The sequence below is a fragment of the Coffea arabica genome, chromosome 2c (genome assembly GCF_036785885.1).
Source record: "Coffea arabica cultivar ET-39 chromosome 2c, Coffea Arabica ET-39 HiFi, whole genome shotgun sequence".
NCBI lineage: Eukaryota > Viridiplantae > Streptophyta > Magnoliopsida > Gentianales > Rubiaceae > Coffea > Coffea arabica.
Window position 1 is genome coordinate 5,148,984 of NC_092312.1, and position 21,596 is coordinate 5,170,579.

At 37.3% G+C, this 21,596-nt stretch overlaps 3 protein-coding genes across 5 annotated transcripts; all 3 read right to left on the reverse strand.

Moving 5' to 3' along the window:
- Positions 1-2,822: 2,822 nt before the first annotated feature.
- On the reverse strand, positions 2,823-5,778 carry LOC113725365 (xylan O-acetyltransferase 1-like). Its single transcript, XM_072073799.1, has 5 exons — positions 4,998-5,778; positions 4,740-4,911; positions 4,054-4,253; positions 3,771-3,929; positions 2,823-3,467 (listed from the first exon to the last, which is right to left on the reverse strand). Exons 1-5 carry the CDS (start codon positions 5,618-5,620, stop codon positions 3,116-3,118), a joined length of 1,506 nt encoding a protein of 501 aa, XP_071929900.1. The 5' UTR covers positions 5,621-5,778; the 3' UTR covers positions 2,823-3,115.
- Positions 5,779-9,695: 3,917 nt separating this feature from the next.
- On the reverse strand, positions 9,696-13,036 carry LOC113725366 (F-box/FBD/LRR-repeat protein At5g22660-like). Of its 3 annotated transcripts, none has more exons than XM_072073800.1 (5): positions 12,898-13,036; positions 12,606-12,694; positions 11,165-12,073; positions 10,925-11,068; positions 9,696-10,208 (listed from the first exon to the last, which is right to left on the reverse strand). In XM_072073800.1, exons 2-5 carry the CDS (start codon positions 12,636-12,638, stop codon positions 9,900-9,902), a joined length of 1,395 nt encoding a protein of 464 aa, XP_071929901.1. In that variant the 5' UTR covers positions 12,639-12,694; positions 12,898-13,036; the 3' UTR covers positions 9,696-9,899. The 3 variants fall into 3 exon arrangements, with proteins under 3 accessions (XP_071929901.1, XP_071929902.1, XP_071929904.1); XM_072073801.1 differs by having other exon boundaries at positions 12,606-12,763; positions 12,898-13,032; XM_072073803.1 differs by having other exon boundaries at positions 12,606-12,718; positions 12,898-13,017.
- A 2,153-nt stretch (positions 13,037-15,189) lies between these two features.
- LOC113730340 (gibberellin 2-beta-dioxygenase 1-like) lies at positions 15,190-19,157 on the reverse strand. Its single transcript, XM_027254974.2, has 2 exons — positions 18,168-19,157; positions 15,190-15,864 (listed from the first exon to the last, which is right to left on the reverse strand). Exons 1-2 carry the CDS (start codon positions 18,984-18,986, stop codon positions 15,514-15,516), a joined length of 1,170 nt encoding a protein of 389 aa, XP_027110775.1. The 5' UTR covers positions 18,987-19,157; the 3' UTR covers positions 15,190-15,513.
- Between the last annotated feature and the right edge of the window lie 2,439 nt (positions 19,158-21,596).

Consider the following 21,596-nt stretch of genomic DNA (forward strand, 5'->3'; position numbering starts at 1 on the left):
TGTCAAACATTGATCTTTTCCTTTCTTATCTTTAATTTTTTCTGTTCAAACGCAACTAAATGATTTATCAAAAGTTGACATTTTGAATATCATCAATTAACTTTAACATTCTCTAATGCATGACTCAAATGATTGCTAAAACTTCAAGCAATTTAAACTCTTAAAGAACGTCTTAAATAAACTCGACCAGTACTCTTATTTAAAGCACGTCTCTTCTAATTTTCGTGCTTACAGAAAACGAAGGCAGCCCTCAATATGCAGCCCTTTTCAGTTTTTCAGTACCAATTTTCTTCTTTTCAAGGCGTAGGTTGTGAACTTCAGCTAAGCCCACCCAAACTTGACCTTTGTAAGTTTCTATCCCGAATTTTTTTGTCCTGATCTCTTCCCACAATCTCAAATAACGATGCCCCATCTCAATCTGTTCCATGGGGGTCTAAGGACCTTTGCAACTTCCGCACGGATAATTTCACCGGGTGATAAAATTCAGAAGAATTGCAGGCTATACTAGAATACATGGGAAATTAAATTTGGAGATTGTTTTTCTTGTCTGATATCTTTAGTAGGATCTAGATTTTGATTTACTTTATTATCATTAAAACGCGATTGTACGTCTAATATCAATGACCACCAATAGACCCAAAGAGTTTGTTTTAAATGAGTGTACTAATTTTATAGTCAATGCACGAACTCATTATAGAAGGAAATCCAAGAAGAGGCACATCGCTTCTGTTTTGATACGATGAAAAATCACCGAAAGTAGTGACTAAACCCAATTACTCATTTTGAAAAGAAAAAAAATCACACAACAAAGAAACGCTATTATATTAATCGACCTAAAATGAAATCCGAATTATACTAGACAAATTAGTGGTAAAGACCACTCAATAAATGAAACTGCCTAACTGTGGGAGGGGGATTGAATGGGAGGATAATGATGATTCATTATTCCTAGGGATGGCAATGGGGCGGGGGATCCTTCCCTTGTCCCCCGCCCCGTTGTCAAATAATTCCTCCCGTCCCCCGGCCCATCCCCCGTCCCTTGCCCCCCATCCCCCGCCCCGTTTCCCCCGTGGTCCCCCACGGTCCCCCGCGAGGAAAGAAATCAATTTACGAAAAGTAAAACTCTCCTCATATGTTCAAGCATTTTTTAGAACTAACAGGAGAGAGGAAGAATTCCCAAACACTAACCAAAAATACCAAGAATAGTTAAAATTCAGAAATAACAAAAGGCAAAGATCAATGAAAAACATAAAAGAGAAAATCAGCAAAATTAAGGGAAAAACAAACCCATGGTTTGTTGGAACTGCTTATAAACGATATCATAGGCCATGAAAAGAATTCTTGTTCCATTAAGCTCTCGTATTTACATTTTCATTAAGACTTTTAGACAAACATCTTATATATATTTATTTATTTATTTATTTATGCGGGGGACGGGGCGGGGGATGGGGCGGGTGTACGTTGCCCCAACCCCTGCCCCGTTTTAAGGCGGGGGTAAATATTTCGCCCCCACCCCCGCCCCCGCCCCGCCCCATCCCCCACCCCATTTCTACCCCCGTGGGGCGGGCACCCGCCCCCATTGCTATCCCTAATTATTCCTCAGACTGGCTACCTTAAAGTACGAAGTTTGTACAGCCGCATATGAAGCAAAACCTTAATTAGCAATTAAAGCTATAAATAAACAACTCAAATAATGCGCGGAACTTCTTGTTGCATGGCTTGCTTAAGAAAATAAGATATCATTGAGTTAATAATGATTGAATGAGAATTACACAACTAACGTAAGTCAGTTCCCATGGTCAACCTCATGAATTAAATTTAGTTATTCAAGTTTGAATAAGTAAGAGATATGCCATATGTTACCATAAGCCCTAAGGTGAAATACCCTTTTACGTGCAAGGTTGGATTCGAAGGTTTTTATATACCAATTATTTCATTTAGCAATTCATAAATGCTTTTTTTTCACATATAATACTATATTGAATTGATTAAATTATGAATTTTACTAGCTCAGTTTGCTGTTAACTGGTGCATAATATCGAGTGGGAACATGATTTTCCAATGTGGCTGATAGATTTAGTGAAAAAGGAAATGAGGGTAGTATCCCCTCTTTGTAATTTTATATATATATATATATATATATATATATATATATATATATATATATCAACGAGTATACTAATTCGATGCTCTGGCTGTACAAAGTTTTCATTCATGCCTACATCGCGTAGATAGCCGAGCACAGGGCCCTGAAATCAGCATCCAAATTTGCTGGTTAATCGTAATCTTTTGTAAGCCATTAGGCCTATTACCTCCTACGAGTTTCCAATTCGATGTTGATAAACCGTAGGTCAACGCATTCCTGTTAATTATTGAATGTTCGGGGATAACTGTTTCTTTTTTTTTTTTAAGGTTAATATAAATGATAGTTTCTATATCTATAAATATATAGATACATAAAAACGTTCGCAACCAATTGTGGTGATATTCCGTGAACAAATATAGTTGACCAGCCAGCGTCCTGGCTTGCTTATAACTTATTACATATATATCTCTTGCTTCATACTAAAAGTCTAGTTAGTAGCAATTTGCCACTGATCAGTGCCTAACTGCGGAATAGAAAGTTAAAGAAGAAAGTGTTAAGAAAGTGAGAAGTATTAGTTGGGTCCTTTCTAACTTGTTCACTTTTTGATTTAATCTCATTCTATAGGAACGAGATTTGATAGGATTTAGTTTTCCAGACGAGTCATATCATAACCAAACTAAACTAAACCCAACCTGACTCAAATATTAGGGCATGGATAGAAAACTACATTTGGAGATACTTACAGTCTACGCGTGTTTATTGTTCATAAAAACTAAACCAATATACATTTCAAGGCATCATCAAGAAACATTAGCCATGATCGACTTTGTCTAATCGGCCGGGCTAGATCTCGTCCACTTCGGCGAACTGCCCACCTTACTCGCATGCATGGCAAATTAAGATGGAATAATAAACAAAGATACTAAAAAAATAAACAGCACTAGCAACCGGAAAACTGAGGGCTAGAGGGTATCAGAGGTTGATCCCATGAGAAAAATAAAAATTGGGGTGGCCGTTGCACAAAAATTGTCAAGAGCGACGGGAAATAATTTTCGCATACAGAAACTCGTTCCAGGTATCAGGCACTCCCGGAAGGCACCAGTGAATACAATCAGCATAAGTGGCGGGGTCGGCCTGTTGCTCCGGGGTCAGCATCTTGCCCTGCCGGATGGTGTGGACAGAGGTGTGGGCATCTTTGCGGTATTCCGAGAGTTTGGTAATGTTGATGAAGTTGACGGGGACTTTCATGGAACGAGTCACATTTGCTGCAATCACAAACAGTCTGCGATCGGTGCCAACGTTGAGTGGCATAGACGTGTTCAGCACTGGCCTCGTCTCCTTTGCACATTTGATTCCGTCCGGATTGTCCCAATCCAAACTCCTGTACAAATTTATATATATATGTATTGCGTTACTTCCAACTTCCATGCACGTTCAACAGGAAACAATAACTAATGCAATGGAGCATAATCTTTTGGATAGACTTCTGGCTGGAAGATGATAATATTTAAGCTAACAAATTAATTTCTCGTTGTTTTAGCAACGTACAAATTATATAGAAAGAGTTTGAATGAAAACTAGAAGGGGGAAGGTTAAAAAAATCTCAAATGCCATCATAACCCCTCGAGTGGAGTTGACTTTCAAGGGAAGAAAAGAGAGACACGGAACTGAGAGAATTACTAACTTGATATGAAGAGGGGACGTGCTCATAAAGAATACTTTGGTGCGATTGGGATCAATGTTTTTGTTGACCCACTTGGACCACGTCTTCAGAACTCTACCATAGGCTACAGGCCTCTCTATCTCATCATATTCTGTTGCTCCTTCGTCAAATGATCCTCGTCTGCTCGATCAATCACCCAGAAATTTGGGGAAAAAAAAAAAAGTTAACCAATTAATAATGATTTATTTAATTGATTCAGTCTTTCACACGAGTTGAAGAGAACGCCTAATTAAGCTGTACTTACAGAACTTTCATGGAGAAAGTGTTCATCCACCAAATGTACGTATTGAAGATGAGGTAGTCCACATTCTTCCAGTTCTTGCCATGCTTCTTAATTGATTCAGGCATGATGATACGATTCAAGATGCTATGCATATTTGGATCATCAGAATTCGACTCCACCAAGAACGGGGCCCAGTAAAATTCCACTGTGGCATTGTAATCCTACAGAATTAACCCCCAAAAAAAAAATGCAACTAAGAATTCTAGACCTACAACCAAGGAACAACCACGAAAAAAAAGGTATTAAGCTGCAATCATTTAGGAGTTAAGTCATTATCCACCAAATCCATGAATCTTAGACGTGGGTCTATCGTTGTTAATGAAGACCACCCACCCCACCAACATTAGGTGAACTATTGCTCACACGACAACTCCATATCCAGGCTGGTTTTTTTTTTTTTTTTTTTTTTTGGGTAAAATATCCAAGCTGTTTGGTGCTTGTGACTCAAGCATTAATATTGCACCCATGCATTACAAAAGTCTGCCATATTCTTCCCCTTTGTTTTATTAAGAAGAAGTCAATTCGAAAGCACAGGACAAAACATAAAATCCATGTGTGGACAAAATGATAGTCAGGTAGGAACATTGATAGTAATATTAATTATCGTTAAATCAGTTAGTGCTCATCAGAGGGAAATTAAAGAAGACCTCGATTCTAAAAATAGATAAAGAGCCCGTTTTGTTCAAGCTCTTTCTGCCCGGAGGAACGACTGATTGCACTAGACAAACCATTGATTCCCACTGGTTTCGGTTCAATGAATCGCCCACGAACATAAGCCTCTTGTTCCTCAACTTCTGTAGGAGTAACCTTGCTTTAAACCTTAAACATTAAAACGATGTTAAACAAGTCCTGATTAGAGTAGGAAATGCAAAATGCTGTCTTGAGACTGGGACTCTTATTCTTACTTGGGCAAAGAACAACCTCGAGGCTGCCACCGCCAATTCTGGAACAAAGAATCATGCCTTCCATTCCTGAGACAAGTGACCTGGGCCGTAAGGAATTCACATTCAGGTTCTTTATATAGTGGATGGGTGGTGTTATCAAGTACCCATTGTCCGGTGAATAAGTCGCAGTCTTCAGGCGGCAATTGAATCTCGTCATCATCATCAGCATCATCATCATCATCATTAGCATTACCACCATTATCCTCCTCCTCCTCCTCAACTGGCAACTCTATCTTCTTCTGCTCCACTTGCTCTATTGCGATACTATTTTGTTTTTGCGCATTATCATCATCTTCCGTCGAGCTCTCGACTTCTTTCTCAACTATCGTTCTTGAACTTTTCACTACTGGGATTTCCACATTCTTCAGCTCATCCGCATTGCTGTTGCCGTTGTTAATTTCTTGATCGGGTTTCGGGTGAGAAAAAGGGAATTCGGCAATGGACTTCACATCTTCGTTGTACATGAAGCATCCAAACAGGAAGACAGAGAAAACCACAACAAAGATGGAGAAGTTGTTGTTCTTCCGGCCACCGTGCTTCATGGTAAATGCTTCGGAGGAGAAGTGCGGTGTTTTCCGTGACATGAGAAGGAGAAAAGCCCAGATGATTGCTCGTGCAAAGAGCCGAAATAGTTGGAGATATAGAGAAAGAAGAAGAAGGGATCTTGTATAAGGAGTAGGATATTAGCATTGATCTCACTGAGTAGTTTAACCTAAGGAACAGATTAAATTGTTTAGTACAGGATTTGGTGAAATGGGGTTTTCTTGAATAAACTGCCGTTGTTTGGGGAGCTGGAGGGTTGTCTTTCTCACATATATTTGGCTTTGCTATCTTTTTTCTAACTACTTTGCTGCAAGTGGCATCGGCTCTCTTGCCTTAGCAGACGACCACGAGGGAGACAGAGAGAGGGAAAGAGTAATTGAAAAGCCTTCCCTACGTCGGCCCCTCAGCTTTCTACTCCATCTAGATTCCAGCCCAGTAGGGTCCTAATTTTCAATGTTGTGATTAATTAGATTAACAGGATATTTAAGAAAGATATTAGGAGCGGACGAAAACTAATCCGTTAAGAAGATCATATATTACCAACACTTGGTGAGTACAGACTAATGACTTAATAAATAATTTATGAAACTGAGATGATACCATTAGGTGGTTTACTCATTCGCTACTTTATTAATTAAGCTAGTCTTTCCTGAATTGGTTCCATATAACCTCTGGAGTTGCTCAACTGCATTCATTCCAGGGGTACATGAAACTTGAAAGGTGGCTTCTGGTACCACCCCCTCAATATATTTTAACGTGTTAGTTATAAGGTGTGGTGGTCCTTATCTCGCTCAGAATAGAGGATGAATCGTTGCAATGATAGGGAAACCTGGATATGCAAGAAAACACGCATAATATTCCACCACAATTTACAGTAGAGGTCCTGATCATGCCAAGTCTTAAGACTGAAAACATGCAAGGGCTCATTTATTAGTTAAAGTCTGAGGACATTTATTTCTCAGAGAAGAAATGTTCTAAACAATAATTCAAGCCATATTTCACATTAGTTGGGTTTTGAAATCTGCTTTCGCTACTGTCAAACAGAGTAAAAAAGAAGTAAAAGCCCCACGGACTTGACGCCTTGCTGTTGGAGCAACGTTTTTGAATCAACGATTAGAGTCAGGAAAATTTTAATTTATTTGACTCAATCAATAACGCAAATAATAATTACCAATAATGCAAATAATTTATATATATCGACATGTGTCATGAATCCGATGGTGATAATGTATACACTGTCTGTCAGTGTATATAAGATTTACTTTTAAGTAAAACTGCAAAATTTTATTGATAGAGAACTGAAACATGTACAAAGTAGCAGAGACTATCTATACATCAACGAATCTCGACAAATATTTACAACCCAAAAATCTATGGGAAATAATTTATATATTAGAAGTACTTACTACAATAATATCCAACAGCGCGATGTCAAAATCTGATTCATTAAATAAACACGGTGGGACACCGTATTGACTGCAGTTTACGTGACAAAAATACGCAAGGGCTAGCAATACATATGTACTACTTCGCGGGTTAAGTATGTTGGAGTATGATTTTAGGGAGCAAATGATGGATGCAGAAGATAGGTTTGTTTGGATAGTCACTCTTAATCTGATCTTCTAAAACACGGATGATTGGTAAATTCTTTCTTTGTCACCACCAACCCAATAGCCCTGTTCTGTTGATTCACTCCTAATTAATGCTCTTAATAATCATTATAGAGGTCAAAGTATATCTATTATTGTTAGCTTTATGTTTGAGAAAAGTAGAGCCTACGGAACCCTTTCTATCCAAATATCTTTTTGTGCCTCAGCAGTTGTTGATTTCAGCTGTAGTGGGCAACCTTCGTTGATGGATGGCACATCGCTTTTTTTCAAAGTGAAGATAACAGTACAAACTACTGCATAGACAGCAACACATCGAAATCTGCTCAGACAGAGAAATATATAAATCTTTTTGGCTTATATCCCTTCTCCGTCTCTAAATTTGTATGGTTCCGGTCTCTTCTCAAAGACAAAAAAAGTAGAAGGAAGAGTCTTTATATGGAGTTGTTTCTTGGACTCTTTGACAGGCATCCAATTTTGTTGCATTTGACCCAAAGAGTAGAAGGGTTGCTCGAGTAGGAGATCAACGATACCTGGCTCTTTCGGAGAATTTAAATTAAGCCACATTTAGTCATTTATACACAAAAATTCATGAATCCAAAAATTTTTGTTAGCATTCTTGAACAATTATGCAAATACTCTGTTGTTTAGAGGTAGTCTTTGTGCGAATTTGAGCTGGCAAAATAGGCGGTAATTAATTTGTACTACGCTACGCGGGTAACATATGTTATAGGCTTTCCTTAAAGTGAAGCCTAATCCCTAAAGCCCCCTTACCCCCCCCCTCCCCCCCCCCCCCCCCTCAATAATTTATGCTTACAAAAACTCGAATTGTAAAATTCAATTGACACCTCTAGATGCTTGTGAGTAATTTGTTAAAACTTTAAAAACAGGCAGTTCCAAATGATAACAAGAGTTGCTCAAGAAAATGTATTTCTGCTATTTTCCCCGACTGGGTTCAGCTCCTTCGAGCGGACCTACCTCTGGATTGCCGGCTTTAGACCAGGGCACGCATTTCGACTCTTGTCCAGTTCCGTCTTGGATTTAACAGAGGATCAGTCTCTGGGAATTAGGTCATTGGCAACAGAGATTAAGGAGGAGGAGAAAGAACTGAATAATGTCCTCGCAAGGGTTCAGGACTGTGTGCCTTTTCGTTTTGCTTTAAACCTTTTGAACTCGTAATTTTTTTGACATGTTTTTTCATTAAAAATTCTTGGAGATGAAGCTGCCTCCTATCCCTAACATATAAAAAAGCAGCTCAAAATTGGCATCACGCACAGCGGAATTACTCAAGGCATTTTGCAAATCTTTAACAACTGATTGTGGAGATATTGCCTATGTACGCGCGACCAAGAGAGATGCATACAAATATGATAATCACGTTAGAGCTTCAACAGCTAGGGCTCTAATTGTCCCCCCAAAATGCACGATGAGAATGACCTCTTTGTCGGATTTTCTTGGTTGTTCTAGCTGACATTGATTTAGCTTTTGTACATCTACAAAGAAATTATGCACATCTATTGCTTCATACATGTGCATATACGTCGAAAACTCAACTAGCCAAACAAGTATTTAGGCAACCATCTTGTAATTGAGCTATATCCTTCTTATGCTGCAGCCATCTCCCCAAATGATAGCATAAGCTGCACATATGGGGCGACGTCAAGATGGGGCAGCGGATGAGCGGGAGTATACCATTGAAAGATTAGGAATATCAATGGAAGCTCTAGTGGAGTGCGCTGACTATCTGAGACAAAAGGACGGTGATGAGAATTATTGAATTACTCAGCTCTTCCCAGGCCATGAGATTCTTAGCCGCTGCTCACCATCCGGAGACATGGGCTGCGTACAGACACCGACAGCGCAATGCATAATAGGGCCGCCTAAGGTTTCCGATCCGATCCGATCCTCATATAGTATTTTTATCACTACAAGCAATCGGAGATTGTGCCCTAGAGAAAAGCGTGTTGAAAAAATAACTTCTTCTCTGTTGAAGAGGAAGATTTGTTGTTTGCTGTCGAGTTATTCTTTTCTTGCTGTTGGTTATGTTTCCTGTTTGTCTTTTCCGCTGCCTTATGGAGTTTCACTTTTTCCTGACTATGTTACATGGATTTGGAGTGAATGAGAGGTGGCCCAAATTATTACCAGCTTAATAGACGGGTCTCATCCTCTTCCAAATTAGTCCATCATAAGTTTTTTTTTTTTCCCCGGACCCAAAGCTTGAACAATCCAATCAGATCCACACACAAAAAAAATGAGCAACTATTTTTTCTGGGCCCACTCCATAGCCAGTCCACCAGGTGCTATAGTTTGTCTGTGGGTGGAAGCTAAGAAGGGCCGGACCAAAACCGACGAACAATCTCAGAGCATGCAAGAGAGATACTAGTGGAGACAGTAGACGAGGCGAAACTCATTGTTGCAATGCAGATGAGAATAATGCACTAATAGTCCAGAAAGGATAATGTCACAACCAACAGTCTCCCAATCATTTTAGGGAAGACTAAAGTAAACATTGTACGACAACCTTTAAATAGTACCCATCTATTTAGTAGTATCCATGAATTTGCTTCCTAGTATACAAAGAATTCAACTTATTACGAATAACTCTATTCTTGCCTTTTTTTTTTAAATTTCTTTTTATTAAGAAATGTGTGCTTATAATCTGTAAATACACAATTTCAATCACAGTGAAGTTAAAAGACACACTACGATGCATTCAAAGGATTACCAGTTCAACGCCTGGAGGCCTTTTCGCTTCAAGTTGCTTCTTTGCAGCATTTCTTGCAGCAGCTTCCTCCCGCTTGATTTTGTCATTCCTTATCGGAGTTCTCTCCAAAATTTGGTGGCGAGGATCAATAACTATTTTCTGGAGGGCAATAGCATTCTCAATGAAGTACATGGCAAGTTCATCATCACTAGTACGGCCATAATATCCAACAATCTCCACCAATTTGAGGTATTGATGAGGACATTTAGCTGCCCGCCTTATTTTTCTTCGTCTTTTTGATGGTGACATCCATATTAACTGCAACAAACAAAGCTTAGCATCTGGTCAGAAACAATACAGATAGCTGTAGGTTATTCTCTCTATCTAGGAGCGGTGAGGAAGAAATGTCAACTTTTAGTCCTCTGTAGCCTTCAGAATTATAAATAATCTGTTTGCAAAAGCCTATAGTACAACAAGTAGTAGCCTTCCCATTTTGTAAAGAAACTACAGGTTGACAAACCAATTTGCCGACTAGAAGGAAAAGAAGCAACACAAAGGGAACTCAATCAAGCACTCAAAGATATATAGCTAGAAGAGGAAATACTGCAAGAACATTGCAAATATACCAACAATAAAACATCCTGATGGATCAAAATTTTTTGAAGCCTACAACAGTCTAAATTTGGACATGTCCAGCATAGGAAGAGTGCCAAAATATATTCCATTAGAGTGCTTCAATTACAGTTCCCACAGGAAAAAAAAAAATTACAACTCATTTGAAGAGAATAACTGACTCTCAGGAAAAGGAATTTAAAGAGTTTCAACCCGGTAAGCTATAGGTAATAGAGAACAGAATACCGCCGGTTCATAGCGTATTTAATTATTATTGAAGCATGCAACCAAGATCCAACAACACTAAATACTTGTCATCAAATTTTGAGTTCTTCATTCATCTTCAAGTTGCAGGATATTAATGTCAGAGATACAAGTATCACAGTAAAATGATCAATCTAGTGATAACATTCAGTATTTACCTGTAATACAAATCTATACAAGTTAGGGCATGCCCTTACTAAGGAAGTGAATTGAAGGAGAGGATCGTCATCCCATGCTCCTATTTTCAGTATCAATTGCTTAAGGTTGGGCAATTCTGGAAAAGCAAACATCTTTATATTTTCCTGAAAGAAAAATACAAAGGCAACCAGAGTGATAGTGCGTTCGAGTAGTAAAAACAGAAAAAACAAACAACTGAAAGGTGGTTTTGACTTCCTAACCTCGGGCCGGTAGATGTCCAATGTAAGAACCTCAAGCTGATATAGGCAACTGGAGAGCTGGTTAAAGACATCATTCTCTAGTCCAGAGTACCCCTCACCAATAGATATCTCATCCAGCATAGGCACATTGTCAATACATAAATTGATGTTGCCCCCCAAATAACTGAAGGAAACAAGGTTTGTTTCGCAGATCTCTATCGTTTTCACACCCAAACAGAAAATAATCTCCAAGTATCTCAATTTTAGGGACACACCTGTCACTTTGACATTCTCCAAATCTCCGGAGCCATGTATGGATAAACATTGAAGAACAGGACAGTTGGACAAGAAGTACTGCAGAGCTTCATCATTGACGTTTACACACTTCAAAGAGAGGACCTTGAGTGCCTTAAAGCCAACAGAAGTAAATGACAGATTGCTAGGAAGATTACCATACAAGCGCTTCAAAGAGGACCATTTAGTTTCAGTCAAAAGCTTATATGGAAACGTATAGTTACGCAAAGATTGGCGAAGAGTTTCCCCATTTTCTAACAAATCCAGCTCAAGTTTCTGAACCATTTTTGCCATAGCAAACTTGACCCAATTATCAATAGCAGTTTTAGAACCCTTCTCCAAATCAAAGCAAATCCTGAATGCTTCCAAAGTCAAACCTCTATAATTTCTGACAACACGATTCACCCAGTTTATGTATTTTGATCTTTCACTGCTTTTCAATTTTGGTTCTGCTGCTATTTTATTTAATTCATCATCAGCATCAAAATCTAACCCAGTTATACCCGTCCATAAGTGCCTCCATCGCCTTGATAAACAGCTAGTAAGTACAGCCTCTTTAAGTGACAGACGAGATAGTATGGAAACTAGAATATCATCTGGCAGCGAACTAATACAGTCCTCACTATAGTAGCTGGCCTTTAATGCATAATTACCCAGAAACAACAAGAAAAAAGGAGGAATAGAGAAAGAAAAGCGGTTAGCATTAGCAAAACAACTTTTCCATAAGCACAACAGCTACAAGCCTACAACTTAAATGAGAAATTCCATACAAGTATGCTAATAAAAGAGCAATCTTTCTGTTCAGATATATAAACTTGTTGGAGTGTAGACATGCATGTGGACGCACCCACATATAACATCCTTGATTCCCCAACCATCTTCCCGCTTGATGCCAAATGTTTTTTTTTTTTGGGGTGTTGTGGGGAACCTTTTAATCAGACATAATATATTTACCTACTTTGCTAATATAGTCAAGGACAATTCTCTAAATGAGCTTATCAGAGTCCCATTCACATACAAGAGATCAATAACCGCAATACTGTACTGAAAATTATAAAAGAAGGATTAAACGATCACTAATATAACGAATTCAACTTATAAAAGTCAAGATTTCAAAATTATTGCAGATCATAAATGAAGATTTGTTTCCATCAGAGAAATGCCCAACCTTGTGCTGTGTCAAGCGAGGCCTTTTCCTCATTTCTGTGGGTAGTACTAATTCCGTTTAGTCGTTGTCAATCGGAGCCCATTTACCAGCTGGAATCAAGCAGCAAACAAGTATTGGGAATAATCCAAAGTTAAGCAACAAATAAGTATCGTCTTGTCCTAAGAAAAAAATAGAAATGCGGTAAGTTCTGTTATTCATTAGAGGATACTACAGCTCGATAAAAGATTGATTACTTTGTGCATTAAGTACCCTAATCATGGATTGATTTAGGATAAGAAAAAATATTAATTACCTGAGATGGGATGGGTTAGGGTCTTAGGGAGGAGAAGTAGACAGTGGTTTTGGAGCCGGTTCTCTTAACCGGGAAGGAGAGGAACCCCCTCTATTGTTCGACGCTGGCCGCTGGCTGGGAAGTGGGAAGCTTTGGATGCTGATGCCGCAGTACTTATTTACATTTGGCCCTTTTCTTTTTGGTTAATCAATCCCATGTCAAACGACAATTTGTAAAACTCACCACGAATTTTAGCATACTGTGAAATACAGCCCACATAACATAAGAGATTAATTTAGTATTAATTTACACAGTTACAAATCAATTATCATTAGCTTGAACGAAATGTGTTTTACAAACTTTATTTGTTCAACTCTAGACTGAATTGAGGATAGTGTTTTCCCATCAAAAAATGGAGTTTTTGGAAAAGATAATTACTACTTTTTTTGTCAAACAAACAATTATTACTAAATATTGTTGAAATATGCATCCATGCAAGATTTTAAAAAATTACAAATATGTTTGCAAAGTTTTTTAAAGTATTCATTTGAGACGGTGTCTTAATTTTTTTAAAGGGTTAGTATCACTTTACCCTCCTTAATATATCACTACTATTAATTTACTTTCTAATGTTATTTTTTAGTCACTTCACCCCCGCAGGTAATTCAACTCAGCATATTAATAAATTTTTGAAAAAAATACGCTTTCATTTTATATCATTACTACATTATTGTTATCACTTTATCCTTTTAAATTATAGTGATATAATCACTTTACTCTCTAACATTATTTTTTAGATATTTTACCCTATCATTAATTTAAAAATTATGTTAAATTTTTTTAAAATATATTTATCTTTTTTATATATAATTAAAATAAAAATTTTGAAATAATTATTCTTGATTTTTTTCACTCTAAGATTCCATAAACATAAAAATAAAAGGGTTTTCTCTAATTTCTTTCTTCACACTTATTAACACTAGGAAATAAAAAGAGATAGGATAGAAGGAGATAGAAAATTAAATTTTGCAAAGAAAGAAAATAAGAAAAAATCTAATATTATCTTATTACTTTAATGTCCTCGGGATTAAGATTGGAATTGGGTAGTAAACAAATAAGTAAATTAATTTTAAAATAATAAAAATATTGAATTCTTTCTTATTTGTATTAAAAAAAAAAAGAATTGACACCTCTCTTTCTCCCTACCGTATTTTTCTATTTTTTTCAATATTAATAAGATTTCCAAGAAGAAAGAGATTAATGTTTTGACTTTTTTTTTTTACACTAAAATGGAGAATAGTCACTCTAAATTTTTATTATATAAAAAAGAGGGTATTATCTTTTAAAGTTTTTTAACTTGTTAAGTTGGTTTAATAGTGGAATAAATTGTCTAAAAATAACTTTAGAGGGTAAATTGAAAATAAAGTTATAATTTATGGAGGTAAAGTGATAATAATTTTAAAAGTTAAACATGTCTTATCACTTGAATTAATAAATTCGGTTAAGTTTGACAGTTAGTTTTGGAGATAAAATAACTAAAAAATAATGTTAACGCAAAATTAATAGTAACACTAAATGTTAAGGGGGGTAAAGTGATAATAACACATGCTAAATGATTCAACTACGTGTGCCCCTAAAGAAAAGTTGTTCCCACCAAAACTAATATAAAATGAGTCACTTCCTGGTTAGATACGAGGAGCAATTAAATTATAACACTTTCAAAAGATGGTGACATCCTTACTTGAGGAGGGGTGGGGGGAAAAAAAAGGTGCATGACGAACGGAGGCTTACCATATTAGTCAATCGAAATTGAGTGAAGGGACGACGGATGCAACACAACATTTCCTAACTCTCTTTCGCATAACGCTCTTTCGTCATTCAATATCTAAAGACAAAAAATATATTCTCTTTAAAGAAAAATAAACAAACGGGAGTACCAAGACTATCGAGGGCCTATACACCATTAGTCTGCTGTCATCTCAAATTCGTGACACTTAGCCCACTAGAAGAAAGAGCAAATTTTTATAGCAGTGCCTGTTAAGATAGTATCATCACCACTCAATTGTTCGTTCTTACATGACACGAAGCAAGTCCAAATTCCATCTCAAAGTACGAGGCCCAATTCCATTGAACCAACGGCCTGATAAAATAAAACCTTCGCTAAAACCTACAGATATTTGAAGCTAGTTTATTGTCACTGCGTTTTTCACAACTCCAAGTCGAAAATTACATGTCTATGAATGACGAGGCATTCACCGGAGCATTACCAAGATACTAATATTAAGCTTGGAAATAAAATTCAACAAATTCTCGGATCGAATGTCCATGTCAAGACAAACAGGCCATACCATCAACACTTCGCAGTAAAAGAACAAGAAGAATTTCTTCCTCAAGTCTCAGTACATGACCAAACAAGATACAAAATGCCTAAAAAAAAAAAAAAAAGGGCAACAGCCAACGAGAAGTAAAGCCACGAACTTCTTAATTCCATGAATGTAGGTAAATAATATGTGTTGGGAGGCTATATAAATGGATTACCCAAAGAGTTGCGAGCTCATAGGGAGATGCAGATTGCAGCCGCTTGCGGACCATCACAAATGACCAAAGATAGATAAATGGGCTGTGGATCGGAGATCGTTATGCATCATTAATAGAAGTGTGAAATAACAGGGGACGTTGCAGCTGAGCTCGGTATCTGAGAAGAGGATCCTTCGAATGAAGACGTTCGTGATAGATTCTCCACGCATAATCCTCGAAAGAGAAGGAGTTGAATATCCTCTCTTCTTTTGCGGATTTGGAGCTGCAGTCGTTTTCGGGGTCACGTTCTTCCCCGTTGCCACTGTCCAGCTTGGGAAGCAGGGGAGAGACGGTGGCGTCAGCAGGCAGGGTGATCAACAGGGTCATCGATACGCAGTCTGAGTTATTGGCGCCAGACAAATTGGGTCCCGCTCTACCTCGTGCTTTCTTTATCTTCCCATTGCTCCATACCTGCCAATATGTTTATACATCGATCAACTCCTCTAGTTGCGACATGAAATGATGTCGCAGCAGAATTGTTTGATCGTAGACTTCAGAGCTCAAACCATCTGCTAACAATATGAGAATTTTTTCCCCTTTTTTTGGTCAAATTTCCACGTGATAAGAAACTACACAACGTTCATCATCTAGGTATGGTTCATCGTTTAAAAAAAAAAAAAAAAAAATTCATCTAGGTATGGCGTTTGCTGATAGCAATCGAGTAAACGTCCAAGGATTCAGTCTCTCATTTTTTTATTATTATTTTTTTAACGGCAACAATAACATCTACAGGAGAACAGCCTAAAGAGGTTGAGTCTAAAAAATTGTGTACAAGGGATTAATGGATATAAGAACCTGACTAAGTCAAAGAGGTGTTTTAACACTTCTTTTGGATTTTTTTCCACTGCAAATGAGATTTGAACCTTCAACTTACAGGACAGTGATTTAGTCCCTTTTTCATCACCGGCTCGCAGCCCGAACAGTGATTTAATTTAAGTCCCTTTTTATCGCTGGCTCAGTGGTTGCAAGAATTCAGTCTCTCAATGCAGCAAAAATTCGCCCTTTTCTCCTCATAGGATGTACTAATATTTTTTGTTTTTCCAGATAGGATGTACTCCGTATTAAAAAACCAAAAAAAAAAAAAAAAATCTTCCAAGAAACAGTAACTTAAAAACTACTACTATATGAATTCCGAATGTACAGTGCATTAAGTCCTCATGCGATAACTTAAAAGGCTGGAGTCTGAGCATCTTTGGATTTCGACTCGTGATTCGTACCCTTGATGAAAACTATGGAGATTCGCATCAAATTCATATCTCCTATGTCCCCAGCCAACATGGTGGTTTCAGTTGGTGGCCCCACAAACAAAATGTCTTTCTTTTGTCACTTTTTCTTTTTTTATCATCTTCTTTGCTTTTGGAATTGAGATAAGTTAGTAGTCCTGTAGTAGTAGTGATGTGCTCAAAATGTGGGAAACATGTTTGTTTGGACAGCTTTCTATTTTCCTAATTTTATTTGCTTACATTATTTTTACAATTTTCAATACACCTTTTTATCTCACATACATCAGATCACAAAAAACGCTACAGTAAAAATATCCCAAATAATCCCAAATAACTTACAATCCAAACAGATTTGTACCAACAAAAGTAATGGCTGTAGGCCAAATCGTTCATAAGAACTTTCCCTTTTTCTCTATCCATTTGAACCAGGATCCTCCATTCCGTCCTCCTCCCTCCCTACCCAACCCCCCCCCCCCCCCAAAATTGAAATTATGGTAATCAGTGATTTACTTAAACAGACCCCAACAACATCATAATTATTTTGTTATTCTGACAAAAGTATTGAGTCAGTAGCACAAATAAAATTGAAATTTAAAAATTAAAATCTAAACCTCTTAAGTTACTGAATTGTTAAATACTAAATTTAATACATTTGAGTGCATATCACACTAAATGATAAGTGAGTAATTTATCACCTATTTTTTGGAGCAATTTTTTCCTAAAAAATTTAAATTCAATGCTATTTAATCAATTCGGATATTCTAGTTTTAATTATTAAAAGTATTTAAATATGTTAAGGTCCAAATCATAAGATTAAGTTTAAGTGCTAATTTAGATCATCAAATAGGATCTAAGTTGCATGACTAAGCCCGCAAGAAATAATCTTCCTTAAATTATATGGAGTGTTTGGATATCAAAATTATTCGAAATAATATTTCGTTTGCATCACAAACACATTTCCCAACCTATCTTTTTATATTCCCAATTACCTTTTTATCTCATATACATCATATCACAAAAAGTGCTACAGTAATTATTCCAAGTGATATTTCAAATAATACACCATCCAAACAAAGCAGTAATCCAATTCCGTGTCAAACAAAACAAAATTAAAGACTTTGGTTCTCCAAAATTCATGTCAACACACATCTAAATACAATTAATTTCCCAGATAGATTAGGTTCTGTGGGGTCCTTTTGGCGGCTATCACGGCCAGCTCTTCATATTATCACACACCCAAGAAAAAAAAAGATCTTAACAAAAAAATCATACACTGATACGGTTCCCTAACAAATTAGCAAAGGCAGAATAAAAATGTTAAACCAGTATTCAATATTCATCCTACTATTCTTTGAAACGAAACCAAAATGCATTTTACCTCTTTTTTTTAAAAAAAAAAAATTTTGCATTCAGGCCACAAAAATTAAACAAATTATCGATAGTTTCTATCACTTTGGGAAAATGAAAATTATGGCTCGGTAATTAGCTTACTTGAGCAATGTCTCCAAGTGTAGCTAAAATGGTATCCACATTGGGCGAGACCGCGGTCCAACCCGAATCCGCCAATATCGAGTACTTCTGGCATCTAATTTGGTACTGCAAGCCGATAGCATACGGGTAGATCCGACCCGACAAAACGGGTTTGTTACTTGAAGTCCCCCTTGAATCTGATATCCACATCAAGGAGCAGACCTTATTGGGGTCCGGACGGGCCGGGTTGTCAAACCCGAATGCACACGACAGCTCTTCCACTAGCTGTAGTCCAAGTTTAGCCATATCAGCCGTGAACTCACGGAGAGAAGTCAAGTTTAACTCGGTTGACTCAGAAGAACAGGCCGAGTCCAGGCAGACGGATGACTCACCAGAAATCGTGCTTTCTTCATCATCATCGTCGCCAGCGTCATAACCCAGTGGCCAGTTTTGGGGGAAATGGAGTTGCTTTTCCTCGGGGGAGAGATTGAACAAGGAGAGGGCGTCGGACTCGGCCGAGGTTGCGAGTTGGGAGGGAATAGAGTGGTTAGTGAGTTGGAAGAAGCCGAACTGGGAGCCGGCAGAGAGGAGGTTGGAACGGAGACTTTCAGGAGGATCGGAAAGAGAAATAAGTGGAGGGGTGGTCGCAACGGCGGTAGCTGGTGGGGATGAGTGGCGAGTGGGGAGGGAGAGGGTAAGATTTGGCGGGAGGCGGTGAAGGAGACATGAGAGGGCGTCGGCTGCCTCATTGGGTTGGGTTGAAGGAGTTGGCGGCGGAGCTGCGGTGGTGGCGTAGGGGTTAGGAAGGTGGTGATGGTGTTCGTGAGCTGAGGATGCCATGCTGTACTGCCTGTGGCCTGTCGATGTATTCACTCTCAGAGAATGCGTGTGTCGCAACTCACGAGAGAAGTCAGGCGACGCAAGAAATGGCTGTTTGGTTGTGTTTTGCTGTAGTATTTCATTTGTAGCTCTACTCGGGTAGTCTTCGAGTAATCTAGAAGTACCACGCAGTTTTCCAGAAATTAAGTTAATTAATCAGGATTATACGTCAAGAAAATGGCTCATTTTTTGTCCTTTATTCCGATTGCATCTATTGGTCCCGATCAATGACTGATAGCGGCTCTTCCAAGTGTCCGTCTGAAAAATGGATCCTAATCTTGTATCAAAGCATTAATGCTTGGTAGAAGGGGAGCTCAAGGTTCAAATTTTTCCTTCAATCAATTGTCACGTTATATAGATTTGCTTAAAAAATTCATATGGGTGGTGCATAGTGCACCCATTTGAAAAGAATTTTTTCTTTTTTTTTGCGTTTACACCTATTGATACTCAAGAAGGGATGGGACTAGGATGTTCACTAATGATAGTAATTTTGTCCTGGTTTTCCGAATTTGTATTGGTCCTTTAAGATGCAATTTGCTTAACAAAATCCGGATGAGAGTTTTAAAAAAATTCAACTTGGTTGGCAGATCTAGAATGTTGTGCTAAGGTATGCACAACCAAGTTGGTTCTTTTAGGGTTCAAATTACGCGCACAATGTGTTGTTACGGGAAAGTTAAGTACACAACTAATTCATATCGAATTAAAAATTAAAAAAATATAGATAAAATGTCACAACACAATATAATAGTGGGTTGCTAATTGAAAGTTAGAAAAGATGGAAGTTATTCTTTGATGGAGTTGTTGTAAGAAATATTTAATAAGAATATAAATGAAAATCTAAAAAAGTAACACCAAAAAATTTTGCTACTACTTTACACTTAGTACAGCACTTCAATTATACTCCATCTGTCATATTTTCCATACAGTTTAAGAAAAAGTAGTTAATTTTATTGGAATAATAAATTTAGGATGTTTTTTTTCATAAAATACCCTTACATCAAATAGAGTATAACTTTATATTAATTATTCAATGGAAAACTTAAATTGATGGGTTATGAGAACTTGAATTGATGATCAAGAAAGAATCAATTCTCATTTTATATTATTTCATATTTTGGCTTGAAAGAATAACAAAGCTGGCTTTTTATATATCAATATGTTTTAGAAAATATAAATGTATTAAATGGGATAGGTTAACAATCTATATTAAATAATGTAGTTTATACTAATAACAACGTACACTAAATAAGGATATTTTAGAAAAAAATAAAAGATAACTACATTCTTCCATTGAAAAGTGTACTATAATTTGAGACAGACGAAAAAAGAAAATATGACCATCAAAGTGAGATGGAAGGAATACTTTGTAATGCATTGCATGTCCTATGTATCAAGTATCAACTCCGGTTGATTTGCTGGTTGGTCAGATTTGGATTTCGGCGTTATGTCTCGTACATGTCCTGTCCTTTAATAGCCACTCATAATTCGTCAAGTGTAATAATTAATCCAAACCCATGAAAAAGGAGAAACAGCCATGGCTAGCATGTCGTTGCCTGGGCCATTAAAACACGATAGTACAACATTACAACCCAGAAACTAATGACTAAACCCAGCAGGAGGCATCTCAGCTGCAGTTGCTTGTCTCCATTTGTTGTGTTGGAAGAATATTTCTCCGGTATTCTGGGTTGGTTTGCCCTTTTTCTTTTTCTTTTTTTTTTTTTTTGAAATGTTTAACTATAGATGTCTTATATATAAGACTCTTATATATATATATATATATATATATTGCTACTGCGTCAAAATACTCTTTTGGTAAATAGGAAGTATTGTAGCACAGTGAAAACGGCTTATCCAGACGCAGTTAAAAGAGCTGAAACGTTCTTTCCTTTCGATTTCTGGTCCCAAAAAAAATACTTTTTCGGGTTGAATGGCAGGCTGCTGCCATATATGTTATGCCGGGGAACCTGGAAGGTTGTGCTTGTGCCTATCCAGGGGGGGAGGAATTGTGTTTTGGGATTATCAACTTTTTGTTAATTACAAAATTCGAGGAAACAAATTTATTCTTATTAGTACTATGCATGCGTTTGCCTTTTGTATAGTCTGAGACTGTCCGAGTCTAGGGCTTCCTGCTTACTCATCCCTTGGACTTCTAAATCTTCTTGTAGAGCATCGTTTGCAGATCAGAATCCATGTACAATATCGAATTTGGTTTTGTCTTTTTAGTTTTAAGACTCTTCTTCTCTGTGCAGCCCGAACTAGGCCCATCAACTGGCTGGAATTGAACACTTAGGACTCAAACCCATTTTTATGTAGTAGACTTGAACCTGACCTGTATTACTTGATAGGTCTTGACCTTAGAGTCTTGGAACGGGATCCAGATCTACCCAGAAAGAAAAGCCCCAAATTTGAATATTACAAAATTAAATTCAAAACTAATCACAAATCCAACTTTCATATTTAAACAAATCAAGTTAAAAACTAAATCACAAATAATTTGCAATAGTCAATCCAAAACTAACCACAAATCAATCTACAAAATCATTACTAAATTGTTAATTTGATAAAAAAAAA